The 16,796-nt window shown below is 46.1% G+C and overlaps 1 protein-coding gene across 13 annotated transcripts in view; it reads right to left on the bottom strand.

The window, feature by feature from the left end:
• phldb1b (pleckstrin homology-like domain, family B, member 1b) overlaps window positions 1-16,796 on the bottom strand; it is a 283,632-nt gene that overhangs the window by 142,602 nt on the left and 124,234 nt on the right. For 12 of the 13 annotated variants that reach the window (XM_067970865.1, XM_067970873.1, XM_067970876.1 and 9 more), the window contains one exon: window positions 9,267-9,389. The exons of the other annotated variant lie outside the window; for it this stretch is intronic. In XM_067970865.1, coding sequence (XP_067826966.1) covers window positions 9,267-9,389 — 123 coding nt within the window. The remainder of the gene's footprint in view (window positions 1-9,266; window positions 9,390-16,796) is intronic. 13 annotated transcript variants of the gene reach the window in all.

Below are 16,796 nucleotides of genomic sequence, written 5' to 3'. Positions count from 1 at the left end.
GATCTTGCTGTGCCCAAATGGTCTGCTGCATTTCCTACATTACAACAGTGACTACACTTCAACAGGTATTTCATTGGCTGTGAAGCGCTTTGGGACGTCCTGAGGTCGTGAAAGAGGCTATATAAATGCAAGTTCTTTGTTTTTTCTAAGTGTTCACAGTATCGTTTGCTTCACACAGGGACTTATCTGGACCAGTTCATGATGCAGGGAAGCTGTCTAGAAGTTCAGAGACGTTTGAGAATCTGCAAAAATCAATTCTACAGCTACATAATCTTCTGGAACAGCACCCCAGCAGGTAAAGGAAGCCTCGCTGAGCCCATTCAAAGTGAGACTTTCTACTAAATCGCACCAGATTTGATCCATCAAATTTGTTCACGGTAATTGTGTTGCTTCAACAGCATTAACTCCCTACATGCAACAGTGATCACCAAAGGCAATTTCCTTGTTTGCAAGGCCGCATATGGCCGTTAACAAATAGAATGACAGTGTCCCCTCTAATAAAGGCACTTTTGTTCACAGCACATACAAATAAACAACGGACTGTATCGAGTTCAGGCTCCTCGACAATCAGAATTCAGTGTGATCAATACGTCCGTCACAGGCCAAGTCCCCCCCGCCTCAGTCCAATCGGCAAATAACAACGCGCGAACCCAGCACAGGGTCAGTCGTGTCCTGAGTGAGCTAGAAACCCTCTCAACAGCAGGATTCACCGTGAAAGGAGCCTTTGAGTACTCACACAATGGCTGAGATATTACTTTCGCTGTTCTGCCTGAGACCCAGAAGTCTGGCTGGCACAAGACAGTGGGTTGTGTTATCCTGAAGCTCAGAACAGCACACAGTAGACAAGGAGCACAGTAGGCACGGTAAAATCAATTCAAAATCCTCAGTGTGTAAAAAAATACATTTTATGTCACCTATATATGAACATAGAATCATAGAATGATACAGCACAGAAGAAGGCCATTCGGCTCATCATGCCTGTGCCAGCTCTTTGAAACAGTTATCCAATTTTATTTTTTATTCATTCATGGGATGTGGGCGTCACTGGCAAGGCCAGCATTTATTGCCCATCCCTAATTGCCCTTGAGAAGGTGGTGGTGAGCTGCCTTCTTGAACCGCTGCAGTCCGTGTGGTGAAGGTTCTCCCACAGTGCTGTTAGGAAGGGAGTTCCAGGATCTTGACCCAGCAACGATGAAGGAATGGCGATATATTTCCATATATCGCCATTGGATGGTGTGTGACTTGGAGGGGAACGTGCAGGTGGTGTTGTTCCCATGTGTCTGCTGCCCTTATCCTTCTAGGTGGTAGAGGTCGCGGGTTTGGGAGGTGCTGTCGAAGAAGCCTTGGCTACAGTGCATCCTGTGGATGGTACACACTGCAGCCACAGTGTGCCGGTGGTGAAGGGAGTGAATGTTTAGGGTAGTGGATGGGGTGCCAATCAAGCGGGCTGCTTTGTCCTGGATGGTGTCGAGCTTCTTGAGTGTTGTTGGAGCTGCACTCATCCAGGCAAGTGGAGAGTATTCCATCACACTACTGACTTGTGCCTTGTGGATGGTGGAAAGGCTTTGGGGAGTCAGGAGGTGAGTCACTCGCCGCAGAATACCCAGCCTCTGACCTGCTCTTGTAGCCACAGTATTTATATGCCTGGTCCAGTTAAGTTTCTGGTCAATGGTGACCCCCAGGATATTGATGGTGGGGGATTCGGTGATGGTAATGCCGTTGAATGTCAAGGGGAGGTGGTTAGGCTCTCTCTTGTTGGAGATGGTCATTGCCTGGCACTTGTCTGGCGCGAATGTTACTTGCCACTTATCAGCCCAAGCCTGGATGTTGTCCAGATCTTGTTGCATGCGGGCTTGGACTGCTTCATTGTCTGAGGGGTTGCGAATGGAACGGAACACTGTACAATCATCAGCGAACATCCCCACTTCTGACCTTATGATGGAGGGTAGGTCATTGATGAAGCAGCTGAAGATGGTTGGGCCTAGGACACTGCCCCGAGGAACTCCTGCAGCAATGTCCTGGGGCTGAGATGATTGGCCTCCAACAACCACTACCATCGTCCTTTGTGCTGGGTATGACTCCAGTGTGGAACTGAGCCACATTAGATTCCAAGTTCCATCTAGTCAGTACTGTGGGAGTGATGGGGAGCTGGGAAGTGCTACAAAGGACCCCAATGCCCCTGGTTTGAAGAGGAGAGAAATCAGTTCCTGAATCCTGTCTAACAACTATGCTGAACATGGGCATATTGAGCAAAGATGGGAATCAGCTTCTGGTGTGATTCTCCCCATGGCCAAGCTGCCTGCGTGGTAAATGGTTACTTGGTTGAGGTGTTGGGGGTGCTGCCAATACCCATGGGATCATCACCCAGTAAGTGGCTGTGCCTTTCGGAACAAGAGGGGAGCAAATGGAAGGCAAAATAATGTAAGAAAGTATACCAATGTCGGAGCAAAGGGTGCAGGAAAACCATAGAATGTGCAGCACAGACACAGGCCATTCGGCCCGAATGGTCCATGCCGGTGTTTATGCTCCACACGAGCCTCCTCCTATCTAACCCTATCAATAGAACACAAGCAACCAGAGGACCTAGTCAAGATTCTGATCATACACCACTAAAGAATGGCTTTTGCAGCTAACGGCATCAGCAGAATCATCGATTGTGTTCCGGGGATGTGTCACACTCTCTAATTTCCGCATACACCAGACGGTTTTATGTGCGAGAACCTGGTAAATAAAGCGAGCTGCCCAAAACACACTGTGTTCTCATTCCTCAAATATCTAGACTCGTAATAATGAAGTCAATTAATTGACAGCATCATGTCCCTGTTATTGGTGGAAAAGTATGCAACAGGACCAGACGAGTCGTAACTAAGTGATCCTGAGCTACGACACCCCTAAGTTAACTCCGTGTGCTCTTACCTTGTATCGCACATCACACTGAAGAATCAATTTAATTTTAGTTGCATCTCTGGACCGCAGCTTATAGTCGGCTCAGTGAGTAACGCTCTCACAGTTAAGTCAGAAGGTCGTGGGTTCAAGTCCCACTCCAGAGCTGTGAGCACATAATCCAGGCCCGACGCTCCCAGTGCAGTACTGAGGGAGTGCTGCACTGTTGGAGGTGCCGTCTTTTGGATGAGACGTTAAACCGAGGCCCGGTCTGCCCTCTCAGGTGGATGTAAAAGATCCCACAGCCACTATTTAGAAGGAGAACAGGGGAGTTCTTCCCAGTGTCCTGGGGCCAAAATTCATCCCTCAAACAACAACACTAAAAAAAAATGATCTGGTCATTATCCCATTGCTGATTGTGGGATCTTGCTGTGCGCAATTGGCTGCTGCATTTCCTACATTGCAACAGTGACTACACTTCAAAAGTATTTGATTGGCTGTAAAGCGCTTTGGGGTGTCCTGAGGTCGTGAAAGGTGCTATAGAAATGCAAATTCTTTTTCTTTTATTTTTAGCCCAAAAAATTATTTCTGGTTTTCGGGTTAGATTTTATGATCTCCTGAAGTAGAGATTCCGTGTCAGGAATGCTAATTGGAATATTGGGTGTTGGGGTTAGCCCAGTTTTCCATTATGGACGGAATCTCAGGTGGGCTGCGAAACAGTACAATCTAATGTCTGATCAGCGCTGCCGTTAGGCGGGTCATCGCTATGTATTAGACAGCGTTAATTTGTCTATTTCCAGCTCCAATCTTTCGGTCCCCAAATATTTTACTTTCAATGTCGGAAAAAATATGTGGGATTTGTTTTCCATATTTTCATTTTAGTCTATTCGGGGAATTTTTTTTTGTGGAAACCATGGCGACTCTAACCCAGTCCCTGTCTGGTGTTAACACACAGACTCAACACACTTTCTAGCAGGGAGTCAAGGGATAATTATCAGGAGCAGCAATCCTTCATTCATCTGTAATGCTGAGTTTAGTTTCTTGCTGCTCTGCAGGGCACGGTGCTGCACGGGGCTGCTCGATTAACAACCAAGTCATCAGGAGCTCCTGTTTCATTAATATACAAAAGCACTGCGCTGGGATGTGGTTCAGGGGGGGTTCACACCTGTAGTTCAGTCAAGAAAGAAAGAACTTTCATTTATACAGCGCCTTTCATGACATCAGGATGCCCCAAAGCGCTTTACAGCCAATGAAATACGTTTTGAAGTGTAGTCACTGTTGTAATGCAGGAAACGCAGCAGCCAATTTGCGCACAGCAAGATCCCACAAACAGCAATGTGATAATGTCCAGATAATCTGTTTTAGTGATGTTGGTTGAGGGATAAATATTGGCCCAGGACACCAGGGAGAACTCCCCTGCTCTTCTTCGAAATAGTGCCATGGGATCTTTTATATTCACCTGAGAGACCAGGCAGGTCTTTGGTTTAATGTCTGATCCAAAAGACGGCACCTCCAACGCTGCAGCATTCCCTCAGTCAGCCAAGATTGTGTGCTCAAGTCTCTGGAGTGGGATTTAAACCCACAACTTTCTGACTCAGCAGTGAGAATGCTACCCACTGAGCCGAAGCTGACACCATTCCCAATCTGGATCAGTTCATCACTGGGAGCTGGGGAAGGGGATGTGGTAACGGGCAGAGGTGAGAAACACCATTACACGGAAAGAAATTGGTGGCTGAGTGAATCTCGACCACTCCTGTTGACTTTATCACGTGCGTACACAATAGAGATGGTTCCAAGATATTGATACGTTGCAGTCAATACGTTGGGACTAAATCTTTGTCAAGGTCTTTTCCGTTTCCTACTGATGAACTCTAAACTTCTATTATATACCTGCAAGTGTCAGGACCGCAGTGAAAAAAAATTATACCAGCCATCGCCTGTCGAGGAAACAAAGTTGGCTGTAATTTATGACTCATTACATTGATTCTTCAGTTCCTCGTGAAAGGCCATTATTTTCTATTCTCTCACTGAGACAAGCGGTGCATTGTACAATGGAGGACTGAAAAAAGCAAATAGTGTCATATACCGACAGCAGACATGAGCTTAACCCTCTCGATCCTGAGGCTCCAGCATGTAGAGATACTGGCGTTTGTGAACATGTGGATCCCTCGTACTGTGAGATCTTGCAGCTCTCTCATTACGGAATTAGTGCCAAACCCGGGATGGAATACATGAACGGTCGGAACCAATCGGAGTAGTTTGTAAATACCTAAGTTTTCCCCTTGTTTGGATTTCAATGGTCCATAGCCATGCTCCAATATCTCAACAGGTGAACACACCACCTGTGTGGTACTGAGCCAGACAGAGCAGATAGTTCCCAGCTACCATCTCCGGTCTGTGCGCACGAGTCCCGTTAACCCATCACTCCCTGTGCTCGCTGATCTACATTGGCTCCTGATCCAGCAACGCCTGGATTTTAAAATTCTCATCCTTGTTTTCAAATCCCTCCATGGCCTCGCTCCTCCCTATCTCTGTTACCTCCTCCACCCCTACAACCCTCCAAGATCTCTGCGCTCTTCCAATTCTGGCCTCTTGCGCATCCCCGATTTTAATTGTACCACCATTGGCGGCCGTGCCTTCAGCTGCGTTGGCCCTAAGCTCTGGAATTCCCTCCCTAAACCTCTCCGCCTCTCTATCTCTCTCTCCTCCTTTAAGATGCTGCTTAAAACCTACCCTTTTGACTAAGCTTTTGGTCACCTGTCCTGATATCTCCTTATGTGGCTCAGTGACAATTTTTGTCTGATAATCGCTCCTGTGAAGCGCCTTGGGACTTTTTACTACATTGAAGGCGCTGTATATAAAGACAAGTTGTTGTTGATTAGCCGATCTCAGGGCGAGTGGTAATGGGGGCGCTCGAATTTGCCTCAGCATCCCAACGTTGGAGGGGGGCGAATGGGAAGGGGGGGAACTTAATTATGGTCCTGTTCCTGATCAATATCCACTGATTCCCTACTGGAAAATGTGCATGTGTGGGTATCCGGATTGGGTTCAGCTTCGATGTCCCCATCAAGGTTGAATAGTCGGCAAATGCTCATTGTCCAGATTGACATATGAAGAACAGCCACTTGGGCAAAGTACCGGAGGATGCCGGACTCTGTGGAATGAGTTAGTGCCCTCAGGAGAGGAAGGCCAAGAGGTGGAGGTTGCTGCTGGGGGAGAAAGGGCTTCTTTCCGACTGGGATTGAAAGGGTTAATGTGACTTCTGCTCAACGCAGGGAGGTGGCTGGTGAATTCACAGTTACAGTTGTATCGTCCTCACACTGCTCTACCTTGCATTGGTGCCATCAAGATCAATAAATAACAATTCCATCTCCATCTCCCCTGCTTCCTGTTGGAAACATGCCTCCTGATATCTGATGACCACAACCCTTTCGGTCTCCAGGGATACAATTGAAAGCTCCTGCGCTCTCTGATGTCTGCATCAGGTCTTAATTATTCCAATATCCTGAGTAAACATTATCTTACTGCTGCTCTCACTCCTGTGCAAACAAGCATGGCAGTCTGTTATCAGGAGAACAGAAGCCTATTCGTAGATGCTGCTAACTAGGGTGGTTGCTGGCAAATATCAAATCAATTTCCTTTCTCTCATTCCTCTTTCCTCCCTCCTCCCTCACTTTCCTGAATCAGTCCCAATGGGCCTGTCCAATTCCCATCAGGGACCGCTCTCAATCCCCAGTTAGCACTCAATCAGCTGGTCTCATTTGAGGATTTTAAAACTCTCATCCTTGTTTTCAAACCCCTCCCTGGCCTCGCCCCTCCCTATCTCTGTAACCTCCTCCAGCCCTTCAACCCTCCGAGATCTCTGCGCTCCTCCAATTCTGGCCTCTTGCGCATCCCTGATTTCCTTCGCCCCTCCATTGGCGGCCGTGCCTTCAGCTGCCTAGGCCCTAAGCTCTGGAATTCCCTCCCTAAACCTCTCCACCTCTCTACCTCTTTCTCCTCCTTGAAGACAATCCTTACAACCTACATATTTGACCAAGTTTTTGGTCACCTGTCCTAATATCTCTTTATGTAGTTCATTGTCAAATATTGTCTGATTACGTTCCTGTGAAGCGCTTTGGGACGCCAAAAGAAGTTAGGGAAGATGGTTGAAAGAGGTAAGCTTTCAGGAAGGGTTTTGAAGGTGTGGAGAGAGGTTACAAGATAAAGGGGTATAAAGAGAGAACAGGCCTGCCTTCAGTGGTGGAGCAGAGGTGGGGACGAGGGAGGGATGCACAATAGGCCAAACACAGAAGTGCTGAGATTGCATGTTGGGACTTGGGTTGTTAAGGTAGGGAGGAACGAGGCGATGGAGGGCTCCGAAAGTCAATGTGTTGTGGGGCAGGCAGCCAATGTCAAGGACTGGAGGGTGGTAGCAGTACAGGACTTAGTATGGGGCAGGATACAAGTAGCAGAGTTCTGGGGAAGTTGTAGCTTACAGCAGGAAATGGGTCAATGGGACAGCATTGGGGAAATAATGCCGAGAGGTGACAGACATGAGTGAAGGTTTGGGTGGCAGTGAGGTGGGGACTTAAACGAACAGTGGTATGAAGATGATGTTGGACTGGGTCTGAGATATGGAGCACTGCTCAGGGTTACGGAGTACACCAAGGTAATGGACTGTCACACAGTGCTGGTAAAAAGAACAGATTCTCAGCAAAAGCAGTTAGTCCTGTATCGATTAACTTCTTCAACGATAAAAATACTACATAAATATTTAATTAGGAATGGGATTGAAGATGATATTGGCTAAGTACAGAGAGAAATAATTAAATGTTGTGTCTTTGAACTGTTAGGACCATGAAGATATCAAATCATGAAAAGTAACTGGTCAAAGACTGTAGATTACGAGGTTCGGTGGGTGTACAAAACTCCACTTGGTGCTTGAGGGGGACATGGAGAAACCAGAACTAGAACTGGTCCTTCAGGAAGTGTAATAAATTAGATCGAGTCAATCTACCCATGTCAACATTCAAGATTAGATTGGATCGATGGATGAAGGGAAAGGAGGTAAAGGGAACTCGATGGGTAAATGTGACCGGGACTATTTGCTCGCATGGAGGGTGAACACCAACACAAACTAGTTGGGCCGAATGGCCTGTTTCCGTGCTGTAACTTCCACATATCTATGTACTAAATAAATGTAATTATTATATTATCATTTTCATGTCTGAGTCCAGGCAGTGGGTGTTGATGGGTTTTTTGACCCAACTCTCTTCAAACTTTCACACTTTTCAGTAGTGCTCACTTACTGGTGATCAGGAACAAAATCCCCAGCCAATTCCTCTCCTTCACCCAAATGATACTAAGACCTACTGTAGGGTTGAACTACTACCAGGGGGCCAAATCAGCGAATTCATCATAGAACAGGCATCACACCTGGACCTTGCTGCTTAGTATAGCTCAGGTATCACACTGGCCAGTGAGCATCATAATGAGCTAAAGGGGTCAGGGGGAAAGTCTTATGGAAAAAAAAATTCAACTTGTGACCTTGTAGCTTTTCATCTCACTGCTCCTACTTCCTGCAGTGTATTTTTATTCGATGATATCCTTACAACAAAACCTGTGCTGAGATTCTAGACCTCTTTACTGATCAATAAAAGACAAACTGATTCTCTGGAGAGGTCACATTGCACAACCACAGGACATAAGCAGACCACAGTGATGTTATCTTCATGGAATGCATCATCAGTAGACTCCGAAATTGGACCTTATAAGGTGCAGAGATCCCTCCAAGGATGTGAGGAGTAACAGTATTGAGCAACAGAACAAAATACACTGTTATATTATCTGAAAGACTGCTCCTGCCTTGGGACAGTTTGGTACAATTGGGTGGCTTGCTAGAACACATCAGAGGGCGGTTATGAATCAACCACATTGAGTCATACATAGAATGTACAGCACAGAAACAGGCCTCTCGGCCCAATTGATCTGTGCCGCATATCCTTCTAGTCCTTTCTCCCTCATGTGTTTATCTGGCCTCTCCTTAAATGCATAGGCTATAAATATATATATATAGGCCCAGACCAGGTAAGGACAGCAGGTTTCCTTCCCTAAAGGACATTAGTGAACCAGTTGGGTTTTTAACAACAACCTGACAGCTTTGCAGTCACTTTTTCTGGTACCAACTTTTTATTTCAAGATTTTTGTTTAATTGAAGTTTTCAAACAGCCAAGGTGGGATTTGAACTCATGTACTCTGGGCCTCCAGATTACTAGTCTAGCAACATAACCACTACACGACCATAACCGTTTGCGATATTGGTTAGCCTATACATACATCATCAGACCAACGTACAGCCAGTGCACGTCTACATGGGATAATCACCGTGACCGAATTCATACCTGGAGAACGCACATAGGACACTGAGGTATTGCGGCTCCCGGACATCATACTCTTCATTCTGGACGCCTCTGCTGGGTTGTTAAAGCGAAAGAATGTCTTCTGGCCAAAGCAAAGCATGCACCCTATCAGGAGGAAACAAACAGAAGAGAAGTTTATTGAAAGAAAACAGCAGGAAAAACGAGCCAATAACTCAAAGGCCGAGCTCTGCGCACCACAAAAGCAAAGGCCTGTTCAATCGTATCATCTGAACAGCACATCCTAAACATCTTACATTACAAGCAAGCGAATGACACAGGTATACTGCCTCTAGTGATGCAACAGTACAGGGCAGCGTTTATTGGGGAAAATCATAGGCACAGGCCTGTGTTTATTGGGAAATATCGTAGGTGCAGGTCTGTGCTTATTGGGGAATATCATAAGTACAGGCCTGTGTTTATTGGGGAATATCGTAGGCACAGGCCTGTGTTTATTGGGGAATATCGTAGGCGCAGGCCTGTGTTTATTGGGGAATATCGTAGGCACAGGCCTGTGTTTATTGGGAAATACCATAGGCACAGGCCTGGGTTTATTGGGGAAAATCATAGGCACAGGCCTGTGTTTATTGGGAAATATCGTAGGTGCAGGTCTGTGTTTATTGGGGAATATCGTAGGCACAGGCCTGTGTTTATTGGGGAATATCGTAAGCACAGGCCTGTGTTTATTGGGAAATATCGTAGATGCAGGTCTGTGTTTATTGGGGAATATCGTAGGCACAGGCCTGTGTTTATTGGGGAATATCGTAAGCACAGGCCTGTGTTTATCGGGGAAAATCATAGGCACAGGCCTGTGTTTATTGGGAAATATCGTAGGTGCAGGTCTGTGCTTATTGGGGAATATCATAAGTACAGGCCTGTGTTTATTGGGTATTATCGTAGGCACAGGCCTGTGTTTATTGGGGAATATCGTAGACACAGGCCTGTGTTTATTGGGGAATATCGTAAGCACAGGCCTGTGTTTATTGGGGAAAATCATAGGCACAGGCCTGTGTTTATTGGGGAATATCGTAGGCGCAGGCCTGTGTTTATTGGAGAATATGGTAGGCGCAGGCCTGTGTTTATTGGTGAATATCGTAGGTGCAGGCCTGTGTTTATTGGGGAATATCGTAGGCACAGGCCTGTGTTTATTGGGGAATATCGTAGGCGCAGGCCTGTGTTTATTGGTGAATATCGTAGGCGCAGGCCTGTGTTTATTGGGGAATATCGTAGGCGCAGGCCGGTGTTTATTGGGGAATATCGTAGGCGCAGGCCTTTGTTTATTGGAGAATATCGTAGGCGCAGGCCTGTGTTTATTGGTGAATATCGTAGGCGCAGGCCTGTGTTTATTGGGGAATATCGTAGGCGCAGGCCTGTGTTTATTGGTGAATATCGTAGGCGCAGGCCTGTGTTTATTGGGGAATATCGTAGGCGCAGGCCTGTGTTTATTGGGGAATACCGTAGGCGCAGGCCTGTGTTTATTTTTAACAGTGATAAACATCAGAATTTGTCACATTTTGAAACCAAACTAGTGACTCTCACTCCTAATGAGCGACGTTTCACTGATCTGACTATTGTTAACACAAGTAATTTGTTGAAGCAAGTGACTCAGGTATCGCTCAAAGCCACTCAGAAACCAACACTTCACACTGCCCCGGAACGTTTAATGACAGCACTCAAACTACGCAGCACACGACAAGTGTGGCAATTCGCACGGTTTGTCATGTGATGTCTCTGGCCAAATTACTATTTATAGCCCAAGTGTGTGCTCACAATTAACGTCAGGGGATGGGGAGAGGACAAAAGTGCCAGCAGTCTTTGTTTTATAAAAGGAGTGCCAAAAGTGATTTAAAATAAGGGAATAAAAGTGTCCCAGTGTTTTACTACAACACTTAACATCAAACATAGAGGAATGACACTGTCCTCTAAATGTTGTGCGGCAGCATTAAATTAATTTCCTAAAAAGCTTGAAGTGTGAATCACAGCTCTATATCATTCTGATGGCTTTACTGTTGGTCTTTCTTGCAATTAAGCACTCAGTCCTTCAGACTCGAAGAACACTCAGGCTAATCTCTCTCTCCATACTCAAGGCAAGGAGCACGTTCAACACCTTAGTGGGACACGGTTGCCCCTGAATTTCCTGAGCCATTACACAGATTGCAAACAACTGGACGCGTTTTACAGAAAACTGGTATAAATCAGTCAATACGCAATCCCAGCATACAATGCGGTACGGTTAGTGCAGCGTTTATGTTACTGGACTAGTAATCCAGAGGCCCTGCCCCAATAATCCAGAGGCCCTGCCCCAATAATCCAGAGGCCCTGTCCCAAAAATCCAGAGAATGTGAGTTCAAATCCCAATCTGCAGCTTGAGAATTTGCATTCAATTTTTTTAAAAGCTGGTATCAGTAAAAGTGACCATGAAACTCGCAGAAATAATGTCCTTTAGGGAAGGAAACCTGCCGTCCTTACCCAGCCTGGCCTCTACGTGATTCCAGTCCAATGTGATTGACTCTTAACTGTCCTCTACTGTGGCCTAGCAAGCCACTCAGTTGAAGAAAACCCACCACTACCTTCTCGGGGCAACTAGGGTGGGCAATAAATGCCGGCCTTACCAGCGACGCCCGTAAATAAAGACCTTCATCGGTCATCTTTACGACCAATCTCATGGCAACTAGTACAGACTTTGGGCAGTTTTGTGCTATGTGCCCGCATCCACTCCAAATGGAGTTAAGACTGCACCAAACTCAGGGGGCCTGTCTAGCCAGCAGAAGCAGGAGACAGTCGTTCCATCGGTCTGGGCTGGATCCAAGCACAGGAGCCAGAGATGATAGGACTATGTGTAACCCACTGCACCATCCAGTCCCGTACAATCCAAATCTTTTACGTAAAGGCGATCAAAGAGTTGAAAAAAAAATTTGCGAGTCAAGTTGAATCTGGTCAAATTGAAAGGCTGGACAGGCTGGGGCTCTTTTCTCTGGAAAAGAGAAGGCTGAGGGGTGACCTGATAGGGGTCTTTAAAATTATGAAAGTGTTTGATAGGGTAGACATAGAGAATATGTTGTTGGGGAGACCAGAACTAGGGGCCATAAATATAAGATAGTCACTAATAAATCCAATAAGGAATTCAGGAGAAGCTTCTTTACCCAGAGAAGCGGTTAGAATGTGGAACTCGCTCCCACATGGAGTAGTCGAGGCAAATAGCACAGATGCATTTAAGGGGAAGCTCGATAAGTACATGAGGGAGAAAGGAATAGAAGGATATGCTGATAAGGTGAGATGAAATAGAGGTGGGAGGTGCCTCTTGTGGAGCATAAACACCAGCATAGAGCAGTTGGGCCGAATGGCCTGTTTCTGTTCTGCAAATCGAAGTAAATTTAAAGTTTCTGGGTTGTTGGAAGGAGGTAGGTTTGTGCTAACAGTAGCAGTAAAAGGTTTTATGAGGCGATTCCGTATGTATGCTTTTCAAAACAGAACGTTGTCTAAGTGAACATTTCCCCCTCATCCAACATCACTGTAAAAAAAAAACCAGACTAACTGGTTAGTCATTTCACAGCTATGGGTGAAGTTTTGCTGTGCACAAAATGGCTGCCACGTTTGTCTCCTTGACAATAGTCACGACGCTTCAAAGTAATTCTTGTCCGTGAAGCACTTTGAGGCGTTTTTGAAAGGCAATGGCAAGGGACTGAATCGATGCAGCTCGTTCTTTTTCCCCCTTTTAAATGAAATGTTTCTTCATGAATACCAGGCTCCCTCAAACAGCAATCATTACAGAAACTATCCTACAATCAGACAAGGTCCATATTTGTGATTGCTGTAGCCTTGACCAGGTTAGGATCTGGAATGCACTGCCAGAGGGGGCGGTGGAGACAGATTCAATCATGGCCTTCAAAAGGGAACTGGACAAGTACTTGAAAGGAAAAAATTTGCAGGGCTACGGGGAAAGGGCGGGGGGAGTGGGACTAGCTGGGTTGCTCTTGCACAGAGCCGGCATGGACTCGATGGGCCGAATGGCCTCCTTCCATGCTGTAAAACCTTGCTATGATTCTACGAAAGGAAGAGATCTGGAGATCAAAGCCAGCCAGTCGGGCATCAGCTGCGTTTATATTAAATACAAGCCAACTTTAACTTGTTGAAAGATCCAGAAAATCTCAGCTTAATGATGGTTCAGCTCCTGCGCCCAAGTTTTCTACGGATTTCAAATTTATAGCTAGCTTTGACAATCCTACGTGTTTTGTTGGCAAGCTGTCAGATCATTGCTGGAACCTTTCACAGAATGTGCATACTTAACCTCATTTTTGTCTCATTTTCAGCACCTTGTCCAGACAAATCTCACTGAGGCAGACATTCCTTCTCAAAAACAAAATTGCTACATTTACATCATATTCATATCATGTGGGAAGCCAATATTTATCCCTCAACCAACATCACTTCAAAAACAGATTATCTGGTCATTATCACAGCGCTGTTTGTGGGATCTTGCTGTGCGCAAATTGACTGCCACGTTTCCGACATTACAACAGTGACTACACTTCAAAAGTATTTCATTGAAGCGCTTTGGGACGTCCTGAGCTCACGAAAGGCGCGGTATAAATGCAGGCCTTTCTTTCTTTCTCCATTGTCTATACTCCGCTGCCTTCTACTGCTTTCTAGCCCTATTCGAGTCTGATTCTGGTCTTCAATGCACGTGGCAGATTGCATATTCTTCAATATTATGAATAATTTGCTTCAATTTAAAAAAAACAAATCTGGGTCACGAATCTCCGAACAGATGCCGAGTTGGTGTGTCGATGCCATGATACAAGCCCCCTGGTGAACCGGCTCAGGGTGTTTGGAAGGCCAGTGTGCGAGATACAGTTGTGCTGTGTTTCTCCAGCCATGGGCTGAACATAGGCCGGTAAGTCTGTATTGACAAATGCTCTCCTGGCTGGCCTCCCATCCTCCGCCCTCTGCAAATTTCAGCTCATTCAAACCTCTGCTGTCAGTATCCTATCCCGCACCAAGTCCTGCTCACCCATCACCCCTGTCCTTGCTGACCTACATTGAATTCCGATCCCCCAACGCCTTAAATTTAAAATTCTCATCCTTGTGTTTAAATCCCTCCACGGCCTCGCCCCCCTCCCTATCTCTGTAACCTCCTCCAGCCCTACGACCTCCCAAGCTCTCTGCTCCTCTGACATTGGCCTCCTGTGCATCGCCCCCTAATCCCTTTGCTCCACCATTGGCGGCCGTGCCTTCAGCCGTCTAGGCCCTAAGCTCTGGAATTCCCTCCCTAAACCTCTCCGCCTCTCCACCATGCGTCTCCTCCTTTAAGTCCTTTCTCTACGTTAAAGGAAAGCTGTTGTCGTGATTGACTGTGTTGGTAATGCATTGGGACTCGATTTCACTACAATAATGTAAAAGCACATTTCAATGTAAATCTCTGTTGTTGTCCCGATTTTATTTTAAACTATCAAAATAAGCATCTTTGTTCAAAATTACAGTACTCCCCCTCAAAGTAAATTGGTGAAGCAATTCATCAAGCACGTCTGATCAGATTAGGAGTAACCTAACCTAACTTTGTCTTGTTACCTTACTCCAGAGGCATTTATGGCTTTACAATAGATTAGTACAGCATCAGTAGGTAATGAATAAAATATTCCTCTCTCTGTGATGTAAAGATTTTTCCTTCTTTCAAACCCTGCTGGGCGTCGCAGGCAAGGCGGGCATTTATTGCCCATCCCTAGTTGCCCCTTGAGAAGGTGGTGGTGAGCTGCCGTCTTCTTGAACCGCTGCAGTCCGTGTGGTGAAGGTTCTCCCACAGTGCTGTTGGGTAGGGAGTTCCAGGATTTTGACCCAGTGACGATGAAGGAACGGCGATATATGTCCAAGTCAGAATGGTGTGTGACTTGCTTGTGAACTTGGAGGCGATGGTGCTCACCGTGCGCCTGCTGCCCTTGTCCTTCTGGGTGGTGAAGGTCATGGGTTGGGGAGGAAGCTGATGTAAATCCCAAGATATAAAACGTAAATTCGGACAGATCGAAGCATCCCCAACGGCTCAGAGAGTAAAGACGCTACTGGACGCGGTATGGAGCCACACAATCCAGGAAAGGCCCAGGTTCCATTCCAGGCCTATGATCTCGGGCAGGGTGGCAGTTAGGCCACAGTTGGCCTCAGTGCACCTGGATTACAGAGGGGCTATCAAGCCCACCCCACCTTGGTGCTGATTACTGTCCAGCAGGCCAATTGTAAAGTGTGCATGTGAACATCAGGTGAGAACAGACCACTGGTTGAAGCTGCAACAGCCTCGGGTCTGCATGGCCCAGTTTCACAATGGGTAGCGGATTGACCCACTGAGCCACCGAAGGACAGTTCCTTTTTAACACTAAGTTTGTGGGATCTTGCTGTGCACAAATTGGCTGCTGCGCTTCCTACATTATAACAGTGACTACACTTCACTAAAGCACTTTATTGGCTGTAAAGAGCTTTGGGACGTCCTGAGGTTGTGAAAGGTGCTATATAAATGCAAGTTCTTTCTTTACTTAACGCCAGCACTCTTCAATGTTGTGCCAAAGCCCTTCTTGTGGGATATTCGTAAGAGCATAAGAAATAGGAGCAGGAGTGGGTCATACGGCCCCTCGAGCCTGCTCCGCCATTCAATCAGATCATGGCTGATCTTCGACCTCAACTCCACTTTCCCGCCCGATCCCCATATCCCTTGATTCCCCGAGAGTCCAAAAATCTACCGATCTCAGTCTTGAATATACCCAACGACTGAGCATCCACAGCCCTCTGGGGTAGAGAATTCCAAATATTCACGATCCTCTGAGTGAAGAAATTCCTCCTCATCTCAGTCTTGAAGTCATCACCCTAAACTGCTCCAACCACGATCATCCTCGCTGAAAGACCCAAACCAACCAGTGCGTCACCCGAGTGTTACACAGCTCAAAATGCTCTGTCCAAGTTTGAAAAGACAAAATCGACCATTGGACCATTGGTGGACGAACACCTTACACACCCATCACTACACTTCACCTCAAGTCTGGGGGCCAACACTGGAGATATGATAATAAGCACTGCAGAAATGGAGCGATGGATGGTGAAAGTGAGTTGTAAAGTGATACAGGTATTACAGTGTCAGCTGCCTGCAGATACACAGCAAAGGAACAACATTACCAACCTCATGGGTTTAGCAGACAAGTCAGATTAGGGATCTGAATCAAAGTAGATCAGAGAAGAGTAAGATAATATTATACGTATAATGTAATATAAAATAATTAAAACCATAATTAATATAAATTATCAAATATATAATATTTCTACAGCAATATCCAGACATATACTTATATATATATACATATACCGTGACTGTCACCAATTTTCCAATTATACACTCAGTCCGGTTACACTCACAGTCAGCGCTGGGACACACAGTCAGTGCTGGGACACTCAGTCCTGTTATACTCACAGTCAGTGCTGGGAGACTCAGTCCTGTTATACACACAGTCTGTACTGGAACACTCAGTCCTGTTATACTCA

Source organism: Heptranchias perlo, chromosome 33, assembly GCF_035084215.1.
Source record: "Heptranchias perlo isolate sHepPer1 chromosome 33, sHepPer1.hap1, whole genome shotgun sequence".
Lineage (NCBI taxonomy): Eukaryota > Metazoa > Chordata > Chondrichthyes > Hexanchiformes > Hexanchidae > Heptranchias > Heptranchias perlo.
Note: the sequence above shows the minus strand (reverse complement) of the source record. Positions and strands in the feature narration are given on the sequence as shown.